This window comes from Salarias fasciatus, unplaced genomic scaffold (assembly GCF_902148845.1).
Source record: "Salarias fasciatus unplaced genomic scaffold, fSalaFa1.1, whole genome shotgun sequence".
In the NCBI taxonomy this organism is placed as follows: Eukaryota; Metazoa; Chordata; class Actinopteri; order Blenniiformes; family Blenniidae; genus Salarias; species Salarias fasciatus.
Genome location: NW_021941376.1, coordinates 1,006,153 through 1,028,190, shown reverse-complemented (window position 1 = coordinate 1,028,190; position 22,038 = coordinate 1,006,153). Strand labels below are relative to the sequence as shown.

Below are 22,038 nucleotides of genomic sequence, written 5' to 3'. Positions count from 1 at the left end.
GAAGGCTGTGAAGCATGTCTTCTCTCCACCCAGCTGGCCAGGGGTATCAATCAGGTGATAGGAATCACCTGCTCCCTCTCCTTCCTGATGGGGGATGGGAGGCAGAGCCAGCTCGCAGCCAGTTTTGACAGAACATTGTATATTTGAGTCTACGCTTTCATAGTTCATTTAAAAGTGGTGAATTTTATTGTGTATTACAATTTTTAGTAGCCTTCCTGAGTTGTGTGTTTTCTTCAGGATACACAGAGGTATCCTTGTAGTACTGAGCTCTAAATTGTAGTAGCATGTGGCACAATTAAATTCAATCCAGCTTTATTTATATAGCATCAAGTACAACATAGTCATCTCTAGACACTTTTACAGAGGTTAGCCCATTAAACCCCATTAAAATCAATGATGTGGTTCACACCAGCCGCGGTCTGGCTCCGGTCCAGCTCCGGAGCCCTTGCGGAGGTCTTTCCACAAGGTTTCAATTTTTCCGCATGCCGGACCCCTACCGCGTCAATCCAGACAGAAGCAAGTCGCAGTGCCGGAAGGAAACACATTACTTGTTACAAAATAAGTGATTTCAAATTAAAACCTGTTTCATGTTTTTGCCTTAATATTCTATTTTTTTACTTCTTCTGGTAGAATACAGAACAAGCAACATGATGTAGTCATACACAGTAGAAAAATGAACGGTTTTGAACTTTGTCACTGCAGGAAAGTCAAATGACACCAAAAATGGCTCAAAACAGCTCTGTGACTGGAGCAGCTCTGTGTTGCCAGATTGGGTGGATTTCTGCCATATCAAGCATCTTTTTTGAACACATCGGACAGGTTAATGAAATGGTTGTGTTTATGACGTGTTTTTATTACTATTTTTATTAAGACAAACTTTTTGACATCTAACAGTACATTTTGCACGCTTGGTAAAGACATTGCAATTACTGTGTATGAACAGTATGATATGGCGGTCTCCTTTAGTCAGAATAATAATTGTGATAATGACAATCTCTTTCACCCTCAGTGGAAAAAAAAGACCAGGAAGGAGAGACAAAAGTGTGACATTGAGTAGAGCAACATGCTGTGGCCAATTGGTAAATCTAAAATCATTGAAATAAACATTTGTTCATCAAAATATAAAATTTTATATAAAAAATTCCATAAAAATAAACAATTTTAAGTGGCAATAATGGACATGTTCACTTAAGAATCCCTGAAATGATACAGAAACAAGCAGAACAGAAAGAAGAAATAAACAACAGTAAACATTGCAGAATAACTTTCAATAACCTGAAAGGTAAATTATCGTGAGTCTCTAAAAAACAGAGAACATGGTGGTCCAGACAATGAATAACTTATTTTAAAAGGCGTGGCAGAGTACAACATCTCATTTTAGTTTTCTGTAAAGTTTTCATATTCAGTTTGCAATGTTGAAAACTGTCTAACTGAACTCTAATCAACACCTTTAACTGATAACATTCAGCTACTTTTTTATTTTTTTTACTGCATTATTTTTTCTGTACAACCTGCTGAGGGATGCGAGTACTTTTGGTAAATGCAACTAAGTTGAAAGTTTATGTTTTCAAAACTGTCATATTTGCAAGCCTTTTTCCATCTTACCCCACAAACATACTTTCAGTCAGCCCATTGTCTTTGTCTTTAGCCAAGCTAACCGAGCTTGTCATTCCTCTGTGAGTGCATAGTACAACTGGCGCAGCAGAAGCTGGAGTAGTACGGGTTGGAGCAGAGTCGAGCATAAACGATCAGCTTGCAGTTGGCAAGTTCAGATTGGTCCACACATTCTGGAGGCATATAAACACCTGCAGACACAGAGAGGGAAGTTGTTATCTCATGAAAACAAGACTAGCAGAGAATCTTCAAATGGAAAATCTAAGCAAGGAAACACATATTGCAGGTCTGTACACTTATCAATGTGTTGCATACTTTTAGTATAAGTTGTTTTTATTTAATTTTTTCATTCAATTTTTGCTTTTTCACTTTAAAAAATCTGGAAATCACAAGAATATTTACAGTTCAGCTATAGCGATTCATACAAATATAATTAGCAATAGCATACAATTTTTATTCTAATGTAAGAAACCTCATTTTGACCTAATTATGTAAATAGGGACTTCCAGTCTCCCCCAAACTGTCACTTTATCATGTGGGGGAGTCTGAGTGCCGCATGATCCCAGGAGCTATGTTGTTGAGGGCTTGATGCCCCTGGTATGGTCTTCCATGGCAAACAGGTCCTGAGTGATGGGCCAGACAAACAGTAGTTCAGAAGGCCCTTATGATGAAAAATAAATTAAGGACTGTGATGTCACCTGGTATGGCGCTGTTATGGTGTGGGTGAGAGGCTCAGGTACAAAAAGCAAGTCAAAGCAGTGATGCAAGTTCTAATAATATTTTAAGGAAAATAGTCCTTCAACAAACAAATCACTAACGTACTGTGAGAAGAGTTGCTCCTCAAGAATGTACTGTATCTTCTGAACCAAAGATACCCTCCCTGGGCATAGATTTCAGATATGGAGCTGACTTCTGAGTCAGAAAGTGGACAGGTGGGCAAGCACAACTGGGAAGCAGAAGGAAGTCAAGAATGCTTTCTCTACATGTTGTCAGAAGTTGTCATGTTTACGGTATGCTGGGAACGTCTGGTGGAACCCTCTGCCAGCAAGGTTTTCAACTCCCACCCTCAGGACAACTTCTCCCAGACACCAAGGGAGGCTGGGGACATTGAATCTCAGTTGACTATGTTCTCCACCTCCATTGTTGAAGTAGCTGCTCAGATGTGGTTGTAAGGTCTCCGTTGCTGCCATGGCTGCAACCTCCGAACCCAGAGGTGGAGACTGGGAGTAAGGGCTGCTGTCAAGCTGAATAAGGAGTCCTATTGGGTCCTGTTGGATCGTGGAACTTCTGAAGCAGCTGACAGGTACCAGCAGGCCAAGAGAACTGTAGCCCAAGTGGCTGTGGAGGCATAAACTGGGTCTGGGATGAGTTCAGGAGGCCATGGAGGAGGACTATCAGTTGACCTCAAAGAAATTCTTAAAAAAAAAGTCCGGCACTTCAGGGGAGGAAAGCAGGTCTCCAACAACACTGTTTACAGTGGACGAGGGAAGCTGCTGACCTCCACTTGGGATATTAGCAGATGGTGGAAGTAATACTTCAAAGACCTCCTCAATCCCATCACAACATATTCCTGGAGAAAGCAGACACTGAAGTCTCAGAGGTGGACTGAGGTCTGAGGTGTCAGAGGAGGATTGAGGTCTGATGTCTCAGTGTTTGACTCATCCAGCAGCAAACCAAAGTCACCAAGGTGGTTGGCCAGCTCGTCAGTGGCAAGGCACCTGGTGTGGATTAGATTCACCCCGAGTCCCTTCAGTCTCTGGATAGGCTGGGACTTTATTGGTTGACATGTCTCTAACATCACGTGACGGTCGCGGACAGAACCTCTGGACTGGTAAACCGGGGTTGTGGTTCCCCTGGACTGGCAGACCAGGGTGATGGTTCACCTTTTTAAAAATGGGGACCGGAGAATGTGCTTCAACTATAGGGGATCACATTCCTCAGCCTTTCCGCAAAAGTATCTTGGGGTTTTGTTCACAAGAGGAGGAAGCATTGATGTGATGGCAGGCAGATCGGTGCAGTGCCTGCAGTGACGCAGTTGTGGTGAAGGGGGAGCTGAACTGAAAGGAGAAGCTCTCGATTTACCAGTCAGTCTTCACTCCTACCCTCACTTCTGGTCCTGAGCTTTGGCTCATGACTGAAACGACAACATCCTGGACACAAGCGGCTGAAATGTGCATCCTCCCTCGGTTGGCTGGGTGCTGCCTTAGACATGGGGGAGGAGCTCAATCACCAGGGAGGAGCTTGGAGTAGAGCTGCTACCCCTCCACATCCAGAGGAGGCAGCTGAGCAGGCTTGGGAACCTTTTTAAGATGTTTCCTGGATGCCTCCCTGGGGAAGAGTTCTGAGTAGGTCCCACCGGGAGGGAACCCCAGAGAAGACCAGGACACTCTCCCTCATCGGGATCTCTGGCAGGAGCATGTAAAAGGGTGAGGGTCTAAGGCGGTGGTTGCTTCGTTTTGTCTCGTTGCTGTGAATTTGACATTAACATTATGCTCACTTCACTGTTTTTATTTTTACCAACCAATGTAACATCTTGAAGCCCTCTGAGGCAACTGTTGTTGTGATACTGGGCTAAACAAAAATAAATTGATTGATTGAAAAGCTCCAGTATGTGCAGAACAGCGCTGCCAGAGTCCTGATGAAGGGTGGAAACATGAGCACATCACTCCCATCCTTTACACTTGCACTGGCTTCCCATTCAGGCCCGTATAGAGAACTAGATCCTCCTTCACCCCCATCACTGTCTGCATGGCACAGCCCCTACATACCTCACTGAACTGCTCACATCACACACCTCTGCCCGGACCTGGTCAGGCCAACAGCACCATCTGGTCCAGCCCAGGACACGGCTCAAGACCATGAGTGACAGGACCTTTGAAGCTGAAGCTCCCTGTCTGTGGAACACTCTCCCAGACCACCTTAGGGCCCCTCAGATGGTGGAAGCTTTTAAAAATGACTGAAGACTTTCCTTTTTAGAAAGACATACCAGTGCTAATGTTGCTTTTAAAGTATGCTTTGCAATTTATATCTTTATTGATTTTTCAACAATTATATAATCTCTTAAGGACATCAAGTTACTATATACTCATTTTGTCAAGAGACCGTATGTCTTTTAAAGGTGCATTAAGGAGTTTGTATGTTTTATGTGAAACAGTGCCCCCTGCAGGCCTTGGGCGTAATGCAGCTTCGTGAAACACTTGTGCCTGTGAAAGTCCTTATTTTGCAACTTATATGTATCCTTCATTTCCTGAAAACTCAAAACAGTTTTGGTCTTTGTAACTTCCCAAAGCATTTTTGGACCCATTTCCCACAATTTGAACATATTATCCATCTTATTAGGCGTAAAATCTTAATCATGAGCAATCCATCTCAAGAATCTACAGTAATTTTTCAAATTATACTTCCTAATGATCCCGTTTCAAATTTCCACAGATATCCTCAACCACGGATTGATATGTTTCAATAAAAAAACTTAAATTCCTATCAAATATAATTGCCTGTATTGGGGGCCCCTCCATAAGCCCTTCTTATATATCTTTCCATTTGCAGAGTTCTCTGGATTACACAGATTCAGCAAGACTCTCAATTCTGCTGCCTGAAAATAACTTTTTAAACATAGCAACGTGAGACCACCCTTCAGTTTTGACAATTGCAATGTTCTAAACTTTATTCTTGGTCTAGCACCTTGCCATATAAATCTAGATATCCTTTTATTCCACTCTCTGAACTCCTTTTCAGATATTAATATTGGAAGATTCTGAAAAAGGTACAGCAGTCGGGGAAGAACATTCATCTTGATCATTTCCACTCTTGTTGCCAAACTCAAATATGGCATTAAGTTCCATTTTTCCAGGTCTGTTTTTATTTTTTGTATTATTGAATCGTAATTTGGAGACTTTAATTGCCCCAAATCTCTTGTTAGAATATTACCCAAATATTTCATAGATGTCATATTCCAGTTAATAATGTAACTCTGTCTTATATTTTGATTTGGTTCGTAATTAAATGTCATGACTTGGATTTTTTGGACATTAATATTATACCCCGACAGCTTGCCATAATCTGTAAAGGAGTCCATTAGTGTGGGCAAAGATGGGTCAGGATTTTCCAAATAAATCAAAACGTCGTCTGCAAACATTGCTATTTTCTGTTACATGCCTCCCATCTTAATCCCTTTGATATTGTCATTTTGTTTGATCCACTGACTTAAAGCTCGTGTCCGGAGTTTCCGTTCGTTTCCAACGTATGTATCATTTTTTAACAGAGCTTAAATGTGTCAGTCTGGTTTGATACTACAATATAATATTAGCATAAAGCAATATAAAAATGTATTTATGAGCCCCGCCTTCGTCTCATAGACCCCCATGTTATCTGAAAAAGCACCGGTCAGCGTCAGCCAATAGATTTCGAGCTTCCTCATTCTCCTGCTGTCAATCAAAGTGTGCACGCAGCCAGAGAGCACGCGCACTCGCCCAGGCAGAGGTGAGTTAGCTACACAGCAGCCGCCCCGTTTACCTCAGATATATCCACTGTCTGCTGAACATCCACCGTAAACAGCTAAACATGTAGGATGCTGTAGGATTCGGAGGCTCTCGTTTTCACCCGACAGATAATTCGGATGCACAATTAAAGGGGCGTGGCTTGGTCGCTCATGAAAGTAGAGGGAGGGCAGAACCTGAGAGGTTGGATTAAAAAAAACCCCTCTCTCTTTCGAAACTCCGGACACGAGCTTTAAGGGCTCTACAAAAATTGCAAAAAACAAAGGGCTTACTGAACATCCTTGTCTGCAACCACTCGCTAGTTTGATGACACTGGATAGGCTACCATTAACTTCAATTCTTGTTATACGATTGGTATATAAGGTCTGAATGATCTTTATACATCTTTCATGAAAGTTAAACCTCTTCATTATTTTAAATAGGAACTCCCACTTTACAGAATCAAATGCTTTTTCTGCATCAATTACCATTACCGTATTTTCGGCACTATAAGGTTCACTGGATTAATAGGCGCACAGTCAATGAATGGCTTTCACTAAAAAAAAATTTTGTACATGGGGCGCACCACATTTTAAGGCGCATAGGATGTAGAATGGTATGAGCGAAATACATATTGGCAGTCTAGGTGGTTACATTCTCAGTTGAAATGTGAGAGTAAAGCGACATATCAGAGCGAGTTTGACTGAGGATCGCTCCTCTTCACAGATATGCAGCTCAGAGTGGCCACGACTGGTCTAACTCGCTTGGTCACCAGGGTTCAGCCAGCTGCAGTCTCCTGAGTGAAGTCCTCCACCGACAGCTCAGCCGCAGCCGGCCAGCCGCTCCCGCTTCCGTCTGCTGTCTCACGTCTGAACTCTCGTATTTCCTGCAGGATAGCTTTCATATCGGACATTTTTCCGTATACTTGCGAAGTTTCAGGTGTTAGCTCCATTAGCTCCTCTGTGTCCTCCGGCTCAGAGTATGCTAGCTCAGCTGTTAGCTTAGCTCTCTCTCCGTCCGTCTTTCTGCATTTTTTAGTATTTCCAGCAAGCCTCCTGGTTCTACTTCTTAACATGGTCCGTGCCCCTGTTGCTATCTTCAGTCTCTGCATTTTATTTACCTTCCGCTTGAAGTTTCTGGGGCATATTCTCAAATTTTATTGGGGAAGCCGCGCTGTTACACTGTTGCCATGTCTGACCCGGAACCGGAAATCAGAACCGCTTTTAAAGTATGCTGTATTGTAATGTTTTTAACCCTGTGCTTGTTTTCAACCCTGTGCCCATTGTGGCACTTTGAGATTTGGTTTTAAATGTAAAGTGTGTTATAAATGAAACCTATTATTATTATTATCCCTGGAGAGACTATGTCTCTCGGCTGACCTGGGAACGCCTTGGGATCCTCCCGGAAGAGCTGAAGGAAGAGTCTGGGGACAGGAAGTCTGGGGAGAGGAAGTCTAGGGACAGGAAGTCTGGGCATCTCTGCTTTGATTGCTCCCCTCACGACCCGGTCCCGCATGAGCAGTGGAAGATTGATGGATGGATGGACAAGGGTTAATATGTGCACATTCTTCTCGGAAATGCACAGTGTCTGATTTTTTTTCTTTTTTTGGGGGGGTCAGCATTGAGAGTTTTGCTTTGTTGTCGCAATCTTCACTTCATCGACAACTTCAACCTCTTCTGGAACAGCCCTGCTCTCTACTGTCATGATGGATTACATCCCAGCAGGCTGGGAAACTCCGTCCTGTCAGGTAACATCCAGCAGTCCAGACATCTGCAGCTGTCAGTCCAGCTGACTGACTAATGGTAAGCCCCGCCCACTCTTCACACACCCCTCTCTCTGTTATTATCTCCAGCAGACAGCACGTTCACCAGAGGAGAGGAGTTAATCTTAAAAACCTAATCAAAATTAAAACTAAACCTGCAGTAGAACAAAAACCCACAATATTCAAATGTGGACTGTTAAATATCCGATCCCTCTCCTCCAAATCTTGCTTATTGGCGACTTAATAACTGATCATAATTTAGATATATTAAACCTCACTGAAACCTGGCTAAGGAAGGATGGATATCTCAGTTTAAATGAAGCAACATGTCAACTATCATATTCCCTGAGAATCTGGCCGAGGCGGTGGAGTAGCGTCCATCTATAATTCTAAAATTCTAATCAGTCCTGGAACTGAAACTAAGCATAAAACCTTTGAAAGTCTTACTCTGAATCTCACTAACTCCAGCTGGAAAACACAGAAGCCAGTCCTGCTGGCTGGAGTGTACCCCCCCCCTGCTCCACACTCTGAATGTTCAGACTTTCTCTCCAGTTTAGTCTGAAGCTCAGATCAAATCATTGTAGTTTAGACTTTAATATTCATGTAGATGTTGACACTGACAGCCTTAACACTGCTTTCAGTTCATTACTTGTTACAACTGGTTTTTCTCAGAAGGTGAATAAACCTACTCATCACTTTAATCTCACCCTCCCCCTTGTTCTCACCGACAGTATTGACATTGACCAATTACAACCCTGTACTGTCTGATCACTTCCTGTTATCATTTGAGTTTACATTAGCTGGTTTTAAAGTACCTGGGAAAAAAACTTAAACTTAGAAGATGTCTATCAGATAATGTGGCCAAATTCAAGGAAATGATCCCATCAATATTAACTTCACTCCCATCTGTTGGCCCAGTGGACAGCAGTATTAGCATTAGCATTACCAGCACTATCAGCCCCACTCAGGTTGATTTAGTTGTAGATAAAGTGGCAGCCTCACTCTGCTCCACACTGGATTCAGTTGCTCCCCTGAAGTTAATCACATGAACCCTCAGGAGACAAGCTCCATGGTACAACCAACAGCTGCAAACATTAAAAAGATCAGCTGGAAAACTAGAGAGGGAATGGCATCTAACCCAACTAGAAGTATTTCGTACTGCCTGGCAAGATAGTCTGTTAACTTATAAAAAAAAACTTTACGTAAAACTGGAACTGCCTACTATTCATCCTGAATAGAAGAAAACCAGAATAGGTTCCTCTTTAATACCAGAGCCAAGCTGACAGGAAGTCCCAGCTCTGCTGAGCCTCAGATCCCCTCAGCCTGAAGCAGCAATGATTTATGAACTTCTTTAATGACAAAATCAGAACTATTAGAGATAAAATTGAAAGCACTCTCCCCAAAGTGGTCACAGGTCAACCAACCACATCCTCAGACCTGTCAGTAGAACCTGACTCACAACTACTGAGCTTCCATCCTAATGAGCTCTCATCATGAGTTCCTCATCTAAACCTACAACTTGTACATTAGATCCAATCCCAACCAGACTGTTTAAAGACATTTTCCCCCTGATCAGTACATCAATATTAGATCAGATCAACTTATCTTTAGCGACAGGCTATGTTCCACAGGCCTTTAAGGTTCTGTTATTAAACCTCTCCTCAAAAAGCCCACCCTTGATCCAGGTGTTCTAATGAGTTACAGACCAATATCCAACCTTCCCTTTATTTCTAAAATCCTAGAGACAGCTGTTGAAGTCAGCTCTGTGACCATTTATATAACAATGACCTATTTGAGTCTTTTCAATCAGGTTTCAGAGCTCATCACAGTACAGAGACAGCTCTGGTAAAAGTCACTAATGATCTTCTCACAGCCCCAGATAGAGGACTGGTCTCTGTTGTGGTCTCTGTTCTGGTCCTGTTAGATCTCAGTGCTGCATTCCACACTGTTGATCATGATATTCTACTACAGAGACTAGAATGTACTGTTGGGATTAAAGGTTCAGCATTAAACTGGTTCCAATCATATTTAACAGACAGGTTCCACTTTGTTAATGTTAATGATGACTCTTCAGCCTGGATCAAAGTTAAATATGGAGTCCACCAGGGTTCTGTTTTAGGACCTATACTCTTCACATTATACATGCTTCCTGTAGGAACATCATCAGGAAACACTCCATTAACTTCCACTGTTATGCAGATGATACACAGATCTACCTATCCCTGAAACCAGACGACACCGATCAGCTGGTCAAACTAGAAGCTTGTCTTAATGACATAAAAACCTGGATGAGTCATAATTTTCTCCTCCTAAATTCAGATAAAACAGAATTTATTTTATTTGGCCCAAAACACCTGAGACGAAAAATATCTAATCAAATACTGACTCTAAATGGTGTTGCTTTAACTCCCACTAACAGGAACCTGGAGTGACCTTTGACCTTTAACTCCCACATTAAACAGGTCTGCAGGGCCTCCTCCTTTCACCTGCGTAATATTTCTAAACTCAGGAACATGCTGACTCAAAGCGATGCTAAGAAATTAATCCATTTGTTCCTCCAGAGTAGACTACTGTAACTCCTTGTTATCAGGAACCAATACTTGCCTAAAAAGTCTCCAACTTGTTCAAAACGCTGCAGCAAGAGTTCTCACAAGAACCAGTAGGAGAGATCATATCACCCCAAAATTAGCTTCCCCTCACTGCTTCCTGTTAAATCTACAATATAATTCAAAATCCTCCTCTTAACCTATAAAGCCCTGAACAACCAGGAACCATCATATCTTAAACAGCTATTAGTCCCATACTGTCCCAGGAGAACGCTTCATTCTCAGAGTGCTGGTCTGCTGGAGGTTCCTGGTTCTCTAACAGTAGAACAGGAGGTAGAGCCTTTAGCTATCAGGCTCCTGTTCTGTGGAACCAGCTCCCAGAGTCTGTAAGGGAGGCTGACTCAGTCTCTGCTGTAAGACCAGGATGAATACCTTTCTATTCAATAAAGCTTACAGCTAGGGGTCGCGTCCTCTCTCTCTCTCTCTCTCTCTCTCTCTCTTACTCAACTATTATGTAACCGTTCTGTAAGGTGATGTTGGTAAAATGAGTTGTGGATTTATTGTATAAATCTGTGAACCTGTGTCCACTTCAATGGGAAATAAAATGATCTCTCCCCCTCTCTCTCTCTTTCCACTTTGGGAGACCAATAGTCAGAACACCAGAACCCTGGACCAAGAGGCTGTCTCTGAGGTGGATTAGAGCCGTGCTTGAGGGATCGCAGACAGAACATCAATCAGTTGATCCATTGAGACAGCCTGGATCCAGTGGGTGAATTCTAATTGGGCATCAAACAAAACAGCTGCTCCACTGATTAATGGAGGAACCCGGACCCAGTGGGTGTAAGGTTTACTGAACCCCGGGTTCTACCATGTGGAACCGGCTCCCAGTTCGGCTCCTTCTCTTGTTTCAATGTAATTTCATTGTACTACTGTAATTTAATTGTATTGCTACATGTCACTGATGATTGTTCCTCTTGTAGCCTCTGTACCCTGTGTTTATATATTACTTGTATGCTAGGGGTGTAACGATACACAAAAATCTCGGTTCAATACGTACCTCGGTTCTGAGGTCACGGTTTGGTTTGGTTTCGATACAGTAGGGAACAAAATGCAAAACCTAAATGTTCTTGTTGTTGTCCATGCTTCCCATGTCCGCCTGTCTGTGTCCGCTGTGCGGCACATCACAGACGCCAACGCTCTTCTCTCCTGCTGCATTTGGGCTCAGCTGTGGACGTTCCATGCAGGCGCACTGATCCACGCATCCTCCAGAAGCTTTTCCGGCTCTCTAGACTGTTTTTCTGCTCCTTTATTTCAGATTATTTATAGGAAATGAGACACATACATTGTCAGTATGTTATCATTTCGTATCAGACTTTATTTAGCCTTTTTTTTCTGTTTCTGAATCTCGGGGCGGCGCCCGAGAGATTAGATACTTTCACTCAGGGTGCGAACTATGGGCGGGCCCCTTGATGAGACATGAGCCCCCCTGAAAACATGATTTCTGAAATTTTGGGGGGGGCCCTAAATATTGAAAAATGCTGTTTCCCCCATGTATTTCCTTTAATTTATTATTATTGATTTTGTATGATCATAATCATGGATTATATGCAGAATTTGGCCAATTTTAATGAAAGATATGCGCATCACTATTTAACTTTAATAAAGATGCCGACCTGCATGCAGTACTTGTCCTCACCATTGAAGCGTGGGGGCGCTATGCCTTAAGCGTCACTTAAAGCAGACATATTCCCTCTGAGGCACGCGCATCCCCCCCAATAAGTGAGCCCCCCGACAGCCGCGGTATAGTTCCACACTGCTTCACTTCTGTGACAGACCTTCTCCTCCTCCTGACAGAGTCTGCTCTCTCCATCCTCCAGCTTTTCTCTAAGTTTCTTCAGACAGAGTTGCAGCCTGTTCACTTCACTTTCTCACTTTTCAAAGTTTGCGTCTGTCATGGTTTGTTTGCTGTGGCACTCTGGCGCATGCGTGTACCAGCGCGAGGTGCGCATACGCACAACGTGGTCACAAAATCTGTCCTGCGCGCGGACGTCCGTGGACAGAAATTCATGACATTACGTCCCAGGGGCCAATGCGCCACACGGACATGTGAAGCATGGACAAAGCTGCTAGCAGTAGCAATCATGGCTGCAGGTGTAGCTGCACATGCTAGCGGCAGGACGTAAACACACACACCATCCAGCCGTGAGCGGGAAATAAAAAAATAAAACTCTGGCCCATGAACTCACCCGTGCACAGTCCTGTACCGAACCAAACGGCCCGTACTGAAACGGTTCAATACAAATACATGTATTGTTACACCCCTACTGTATGTAGATACAAGAACCTGTCTGTCCTATCTCCTTCTCTTTCTGTCCCCTCACCCCAACCGGAACAGCAGAAAGTCGCTTCCTCTGACCCTGGTTCTGCAGGGTTCTCCTCTGAGCCTGGTTCTGCAAAGGTTTCTTCCTGTTAAAAGGGAGTTTTTCCTTTCCACAGTGGCTTATGCTGCTCATGTGGATCTGTTGGGTTTCTCTGTAAAAGTGTGTAGAAACGACCATGTTGTAATTGGCACTTCATAAATGACCATGTTGTAATTGGCACTTCATAAACAAAGCTGAATTTGAATTTTTAATTTGAATAGTTGTAGGTTAAAAATTTTCTTTTTGGGAAGACCAGAGAGCAAGGCATTACAGTAATCTAATCTACAGGAGATAAAAGCTGCATTAGCACCTCTGTACTGGCCTGAGAGAAACGGGTGACTCTGGCTATATTCTTAAGGTGGTAAAATCCAATCTTAGTTATGTTTTTAATGTGTGGAATAAAATTTAGCTCAGAGTCGAAAATCACACCCAGATTCTTAACCGATAGTGCTGGTTTAAAATCCCGTAATTTAGGTAAAATTTTCTCTCTCTGACCTTCGGGACCAATAACCAAAACCTCAGTCTTGTCCTGGTTGAGCTGTAGGAAATTCACTGCCATCCATGGCTTAATGTCTGAAATACAGTTAAAAAGGGTTTCTATTGGCCCTGAGTCATTAGGAGACACAGCGATGTACAGCTGAGTATTGTCAGCGTAGCTATGAAAACTGATGCCGTGTCTCCTGATGACGTCCCCAAGTGGAAGCATGTAGAGATTAAAAAGTATGAGACCTAAAATTGAATCTTGGGGAACCCCACACCTAATTTCATGGGTTCCTGAGGAACAAGTATCCAAACTTACATAAAAACATCAATATGTGAGATAAGAACTGAACCAGTTAAGAACAGTACCAGAGAGGCCAACCAGGTGACTCAGTCTGTTTATTAAAATGTGGTGGTCTACTGTGTCGAAGGTGGCACTTAGGTCCAGCAGAACCAACACTGTGAGTTTTTTCTTATCTAAATTCCACCTGATATTATTTAAAATATTTAAAAGGGCCGTCTCGGTACTGTGGTTCACTCTAAAACCAGACTGATGTCTTTCTAAAATGTTATTAACCATTAAAAAGTCATTGACTTGGTTAAAAACCAGTCTTTCTAAAACTTTATTTAAAAATTGTCAGTTGGATCCTGGTCTGTAGTTATCAAGAACATTGGGTCTAACTTGCTCTTCTTCAGAAGGGGCTTCACCACCACCGTTTTAAAGACAGCGGGGAAGACACCCGTCTGAAGAGACCAATTCAATGAAAGGCAAAAATTGTACATTTTCTTTTGATCCTATAGATCAGGATGAGGTGGAAATACTGTTGAAAACTGTCAAAAATAGCAAACAATTTGGGCTGGATTATTTAGATGGAAAAATGATTTCAATAATGGCAGAATATATTGCCAAGCCGGTTTGTCATATATTTAATCTGAGTTTAAAAGAATGTCTCTTCCCTAACACTTGGAAACTGGCTAAAGTCATCCCTCTACGAAAAGATAATAAGCTTGCTCTCAATGGCACTAACAGCAGACCCATTAGTATATTGCCTGTTCTGAGTAAGATTATGGAAAAGCTTATATTTGCACAGATTTCACAATATTTTATGAATTTTAATCTTGCCTCTGATTCTCAGCATGCTTTTAAAGACTGTCACTCTACTTCCACTGCACTTGTTCATATGACTGATGACTGGCTGTGTAAACTTGATGCAAGAAATTATGTTGGGGCGGTCTTCTTAGATTTTAGCGCAGCCTTTGATATGATCGATCACAACTTGTTGTTGGACAAACTATCCGCATATGGTTTTTCTGGTTGCTCTCTTAAGTGGTTTAAGAGTTATTTATCAAATCGATCTCAGTCAGTATACTTCAATGGTAGCTTTTCTTCTGTACTGGGGCTAGACTGTGGAGTTCCACAGGGTAGCTGCCTTGGTCCTCTGTGTTTCTCGATATTTACAAATGATCTTCCTTTTATCTTAAAGAAATCCTCTGTTGCCATGTATGCTGATGATTCTACTATATATTACGGGTCGGAGAACATGCGGATCCTAAATAATACGCTTCAAAGTGAGCTAGACCAGGTATCTGAATGGGTGGTATCTAACAAGTTAGCATTAAATATAAGTAAAACAAAGTGCATGACTCTAAATTATAGAAGGCAATCAATGAATAGTAATCTTTTGTCCCTCACCTTAAATAATATACACCTGGAGCAGGTGCATAAGGTTGATCTCTTGGGCTTAACCATAGATGAAAATTTGAGCTGGACTAGTCATGTTAATAAAATTGCGACAAAAATGGGAAGAGCTCTTTCGGCTATCAGACGATGCGCCTACTTCATGACAGACTCATCTGTCAAATATGTCACCCAGTCATTAGTTTTATCTCATTTAGATTACTGCTCAGTCTTATGGTCGGGAACCACTAAAAAAGATATTGAAAAGCTACAAGTACTACAGAATAAAGCTGCACGGCTGGTTCTTCGTTGCCCACTCCGAACACACATTGGATATATGCATCGCTGTCTCTCATGGCTACCTGTAGAGCGGAGGTTACAGAAGAATCTCGTCATTTTCCTTCAGAATATACAGATAAAAATGAAACCTAGGCCTCTTTTTGAGAGAATCATGTTCATTCATCAACGCCATAACCATTTCACCAGGTGTCATGCAGAGGATTACATTTCTCTCCCTAAGGCTCGGACAGGTGCTATGCAGAGTACAGTGATGTACAGGGCAGCTAATCGGTGGAATAATTTACCTGCAGCAGTAAGGAAAGAGAACAACATAAAAAGGTTTAAATCTGTGATCGCGGAAATTTTTAAATCTTGATTTAATTGTTGGTGCATTTTTAATGTTGGTTATGTTTTAATTGTATTAGGGTCTTGTTTCACTCTATATCATTTGTGAATATACATTCTTTTCACCTTTTTCTATATTATAACGGGTTTCTGCACTGCTTCTTATGATTATTTTATCTTGTGTATTCTGTTCACTATTTCTCTGTTTTAATCTTGTGTACTTTGATATGTGATGTTTGCTTTTGTTATGGACCCCAGGAAGACGAGTTGTCACCTAGGTGACAACTAATGGGGATCTAATCTCTAAATAAATAAATAAATAAATAAATTCATGATATTTAAAATCTGTTCCTCCAGGAATCCATGAAATGATTTAAAAAGTGGTGGGGATGGGATCTAAAAGGCAGATTGTTGATTTTACTTGGGGGAAAACTCAACCAAGAGTCCTTGCGTCAACCAGGTCAAAACTGTCCAGTGTTTCCTCAGGCATGGACAAAGGTTCATCTGTGTTCACTGATAAAACCTGTTGAGGTAAAAGACTAGACCTGATGTCCATGATTTTAGTTCTGAAGTGGTCTGCAAAGTCTTCACAGAGAGCGTCTGTTGGCTCCTTAAAAGCTTTATTAAAATTAGAGCCAGTTAAAATGTAGAAGGTGGAGAAGAGGAAGCGGGGGTTGTCTTTATTGTCTGAAATAAGTTGAGAGAAGTGGGAAGTTCAGCCTGTTTAACTGCATTATTGTAGATTTTGAGTTGTTGACGTAGAATCTGGTGATGAACAGTCAACTTGGATTTCCTCCACCTTCTTTCAGCTCTCCTGCAGTTTCTTTTCAGTTTGATGACTGTATCGTTTTCCATCCACGGGGGTTTGGGATGGCCCTTGATTGTTTTGGTTAAAAGTGGAGCTACTGAGTCCAGACTGGACTTCAGTTTACTGTTAAAATTGTCAACAATAAAATCACAGGGTACAGGTAAAATCACAGCAGGAGTGCTCTGTAAGATCTCTATAGAATCTGCAGCCACTTCAGAAGTAAGGTAGGTCTCCTCACTGTTCTCACCAGGGCTTCCTGCTGGTTAAAACTGGTGATGTTAAAAAACACACAGTAGTGGTCTGACACAACCAGGTCAACAACAGAGGACACACTGATGGACAGACCGTGGGTTAGAACCAGGTCCAGGGTGTGTCCTTTGTTGTGAGTTGGCTGTGTGACATTCTGTTTAAAATCTAAACAGTTTAAGGTTTAAAAATTCTCTGGACATAGAGTCCGAGATGTTGTCAACATGTACGTTAAAATCACCAGTTATTACAGTTCTGCTATATTTAGAATAAATTATTGATAAAAGTTCTGAAAATTCACTAATAAAATGACTAGAGTACTGAGGGGGTCTGTACACTGTTAAACACAGGATCAGGGGATTGCTAAAAACAAAGGTGTGGTGCTCAAAGGAGGTAAAACTATTAAAAGCCACTGCACACACGCTAAATGAGTTCTTTAAAATGGAAGCAGTCCCTCCACCCCTCTTACCCTGTCTGGTTGAAGATAAAAAGTTAAAACTCGGTGGGGAAGCCTCAGTGAGGATAACAGGTGCGTCAGTGTCAAGCCATGTCTCAGCTAAAAGCAGACTGTCTAAATTATTGTCTAAAATAAAATCATTAATAATAAAAGATTTGCTTAACAGAGAGCGCACATTCAGCAGGGCCATATTGATGGTGGTGGGTGGGCTGGATGTGTGCTCTCGGTTAAGTTTCATTGATAAGAGTCCTTTAGCGTTTAAGAACACTCCGGGGGATGTGGTGTCTGCACGAGGTGATAACTTGGATGTCGTCTACAGTGTGTGGTGTGTCCGCAGGCAGTGAGGGTGTGTGAGGGGTGTGTGCGACGTGTGGTGGATGGTGGGGGCTTCCAGGTAGTCAGTCAGCAGGGGATGTGTGGACTGTGTGCTGATTACCTGCTAAAATGGAGCTGCCCAGCGTGCTCGGGTGAAGTCCGTCTGGGTGATAAAAAGCTGTGCAGTTCCAGAAAATGTTAAAATTGTCAATGAAATAAAAAAGATTAGAGTAACAAGGGATGAGATAAAATAAAAACTATTTAGTGAGGGCAATTTCTTGTCTTTTAGAAATTAGTTAAAAAATATGATCTATCCACAAAGCATTTTTTCAAATACTTGCAAATATGAGATTTTGCAGATGCACCTATGAAGTCCACATTTGAGCCTTTTCCACAATTAAAACATTACAACAAACCATTTTCATAATAAAGGCCTTCCTCCCAAATTTTATGAAGCTCTGCTGGAAGCTTATAAGGAAAACAAAAGTTATGAATGTAACTGTGGTTCTATGAATCCCAGAAGGTGGTGCTGAAAGCACTGAATGTTCCCTTCACACATGCACACTTCAACTATACATACCAACAATGTCACCTGTGACCAATGGGTGACCCTACAAAGGTGTCTGGTGTCAGCTCAGGTTTGGTTCCTACAGAATCTTCTCGCATGGTCACGAGGATTCTGACTAACAGAGCTCACTGGTGGTCATCTGGAATTCATAAAACCATAGTAAATTCCTAACTCTCATCCTATTTCATCCCTCCTGACTTCCAGAAGGCGGTGCTGAGAGCACTGGATGACTAATACCAGCATAGTCAGGAGGAATCCCAGAGACCAACTTCACTGAGCATGGTTCACTGCGGGAGAGTCTGTGCAGCATAGGAACCATGCTCAAGTTGAACAGAAGGGGGCCACCAGCATCAGCATGTGATCCTCCTGAAGAACTCTCTGGGGTGTCTGTCAAATCAGAGGAAGTGGCAAAAAGGCAAAACCGAGACCCACTGGTCAAGGGTGCACCAGCATGTCTTGGCCCAGAGGCTGGTGTGTCCTCTCAGGGAAACCCAAGTGGACAGTAGGTCAGTTCGTCTGAGATGACCCCTACCCTGCCAAAAACAATCCAAATCATATACACCACCCCTGAGTAGAAGCACCACTCTCCCAGTGGAGGAGTCCAACGGGAGAGGGAGTCTGCTAGTGGGTTCAGGTCTCCCTGCAGATGCATGGCCCACAGGCTGGCTGGACAGAAATGCAGCCCTCCTGAGAAGTTGCTGAGAGACCTGCAACAACTGGGCAGACCTGTCGCCCCCCTGGTGGTTGATGTGGAAGATGACTGAGGTGTTGTCTGACCGTACTAATATGTGCCTTCCCCTCAGGTATGGCAAGAAATATTTCAGGGCAATGATAGATAGATAGATAGACAGATAGATAGATAGATAGATAGATAGATAGATAGATAGATAGATAGATAGATAAAAACTTTATTAATCTCCCAAGGGAGAAATTCCGGTGTCCAGCAGCACACAGATCATTCACATGCATCATTCAATAAATCATTCAATAAATAACAACAGTACAATAAATACAAGTGCTCGGATTGTACTTAGTTTGGCTCAGGCACATCTGTTATACAGCCTGATTATACAATGGGGTCTTTCTACACCCCTGTTTCCTGTTCCTTCTGGTATGGGGGGGGGGCAGATGTTGGTTGCTTCCCCACAAACCTGGGGTCCAGGCCAGCTGTGGGTTGGGGAACAGCTTTCTCCAGGAGGTGCACATCAGTTCACATCTGCATGATGTAGGGGTGGGGCTTTGGTAGTAGAAGAAGAGAGAGGGGAGGTAGCATGTGGGAGGTTGGGGGGGCGCCATCCCAAGCTGGGTAGCTCACCCATAGGTTGCCGGTTCTTCTGGGTGTGGTCATGGCCCACTACCTAAGCGGATGGGATGTGTGGCTGCCGGGGGTCACTATCAGACCCTTCCTCTGCCCCCTTCTGAACCGGTGCATGGACATATTTTCTGGGGGGTGGTTGTTGATCGCCTGGGTCCTGATGCCCTGCTTCCGATCATTTCAGAGGTCATGATCACATTCATCTTTAATCACTTTACACTCTTCAAATTCCACATGTGGTCTGAGTCACCGTGGTGTCTTATGGGGCATAATGGACATTTGTGTAAGGTCTGTGTTAAGTCTCCCGTGATGCTCTGGTTTGTAATTTGACACCTGAATCCTCAGCTTGCACGTCCCAGATAACAACCAGAAAGGTTCTTTGTCTGCAGGATGTTCTCTGTTCTATCTCTGTTCAGGTGTAGTAGCCAGTCATCTGGAGTGTTGGTTCCAATTGAAGCATTGTCTTATCTTTGCACTCTCTTCCTTGTTTGTACTCTTTTTGTTTGCTTGTTTGCTCACTTGTTTGTTTTCATAACACTGTCTCTCTCTTCTTGTCTTTCTGTCCCTGTCAGGTCCAGCAATATCATGTACCAGCATTCAATGTAAATAAAATAATGTAAAAAAATCATATTATCAAGAGGAGCTTTATTCCATTAAGCTCCTTTTGGAACATCCAGATCTCCATTCTGCTGCTTTGATGCTGGACAGGACATGACAGGTAAAAAAAAAATGCTTGAGGGCTGGGTGTACTGCTCACAACTCCGGCACTGATGTGATCAGAGGTGCCCTATGCAGACCACTCTCCCTGAACTGCCCTGTGCTGCCAGATGACACTCCACCTTGAGACTGGCATCCATAGTGACAGGTTTGAGGCAGAACGGGCCACTCCCAATAGGACGGGCCATGACAGGGAGTCCTGTCCCTCCATGGGGCCTGGGCCAAGAGGCACTACTATGAAATTAGTAGGAATAGCTGGGGGGAGATAGCACTTTGTTAAGGTCACTTTGCACCCCGACACGTTAATTTATGAAGAAAGAAAAGATTTAGTAACCTTACCATCTACCAGGGGAGATTAAGAACGAATCCTTAGACCTTGCTGGTCCCAAACTAAGGAAACTTAACATTGGCTGTCACCAACCTTAGAACCAAGGTGAAGGAAATAACTGCCTTTGCAGCCTTTGGAGGGTGAAACTTTGCTGCTCTGAACAACATGGTCACAAGACTACCAGCTACTGCTCATGAGATGAGGAGTAGAACCTGTGGTGACACTGGAACTTAATACCTTTCTAGGGTCACCCAGGGGTCACAGGTGTCATTGTTGATATGCATATTGAAACTGCACGTGTGAAGGTAACATTCCATGATGTAATCACTGCCTTCTTGAGGTCAGTAGGGATGAAATAGAACTCTCTTTCTTATTTGACTACATAGAAAAATTACCTGTCTGAGGAATGGAGGAATATCTGTCGTGTAGCCAAAAACTCAAACCATTAATACAAGGTTTAGGCTACTGCAGTACAAATGGCTGTTTAAGACATATCACACCTGTAAAATTACATATTTTTAATCCAAACACCCTTGATATCTATATTAACTGTAACAAAAAGAAGGGAACTCTATTTCATTGCATGTGGGAATGTGAGACACGCCAATCTTTTTGCAAAGAAAATCTTAAATGAAAGCCATCGCCATTAGTGCTTCATTCCCTGCTATTGCCGTCAACGTCTCACGCTCGCTAAATTGACATTAACACCACACACTGCGGCCTCCAGTCTTTGCACCCCTGATGGAAATGAATTGGAATTGGTCAAAGATATTATAGACATTTTTGGTCAGTGTCCTCTGCCAGGATTTCATACAGAGTTTGAAGTGTGTATGTCAAAGTCAGGAGATTGAGGATGGGTGTAAGAGGAGGGGGGTAAGAAGAGGGGTGGTGCAGTTCAAGCAGCCCAGAGTGGACTAGTGTGGCAGGAAAAGAAGGCATTTTTGAGGGCAACAGATCAAAAAAAGCTGGCTGATTATTGAAGGTCAATGTGTCTTAGATGCAGCATGCTGAGTTTGGGCTCATTTGGTCAAAACACCTAGGAGTTCAGTTCATTTGAATAATTGGAAGCCAAATGACATTTCCACACAGACAATGAATGGGTTTTAGAGAAGCCTCTAGAGTCAAAACCATGGAAGCTACAGGAAAGAGCTGATTCACTTTTCTGATCAGTAGGCCACAAGGGAATCTTCTGTCAAGTATGAAAAAGAGTGGTAAAAGTATTTTTTTAAATTGCATTGTAATATTTGCATACTCCCATAGGTGGCGCTGTAGGATCTATCACAGTCATTCATACATCAATATAATCAGCATCATGCTGTGTATAATTGATCAAAATTTCAAGACAGTAGGACAAAGTGTGTGCATGTAAGAAATTTTTATGTATTTTTTGGGGGGGTCTTTGCACCCCCGCTGGCCAACGGTTATAAATGCATCAAAATGGTAATATAGTTTTTTGCTTGTCTTCAGGAATAGAATTTTACTGCACAGTTTGGTTGCTGTGGAAGAATGTTAATGTTTTAGGTCTATGGTAGGGGGCACTATAGAGTTGAGTTGTATTAGACTTTATAATGCATTACATGAGGACCGTTATGGCACATAACTGACTGTAATCTGAGTGTTCTGGGACAATGCCTGAGCTCGTGAGGGGCTGTCAAAATAACAGGAAATGAAGGCGTTTTTCG

At 42.6% G+C, this 22,038-nt stretch overlaps 1 protein-coding gene across 1 annotated transcript in view; it reads right to left on the bottom strand.

Moving 5' to 3' along the window:
- Positions 1 to 293: 293 nt before the first annotated feature.
- The window catches only part of paplna (papilin a, proteoglycan-like sulfated glycoprotein), a 174,125-nt gene continuing 152,380 nt past the window's right edge, over positions 294 to 22,038 (bottom strand). The window contains 2 exon segments of the mRNA XM_030087215.1: positions 294 to 1,805; positions 17,550 to 17,606. Of these exon segments, the coding sequence (XP_029943075.1) occupies positions 1,654 to 1,805; positions 17,550 to 17,606 (209 nt within the window). The 3' untranslated portion in view covers positions 294 to 1,653.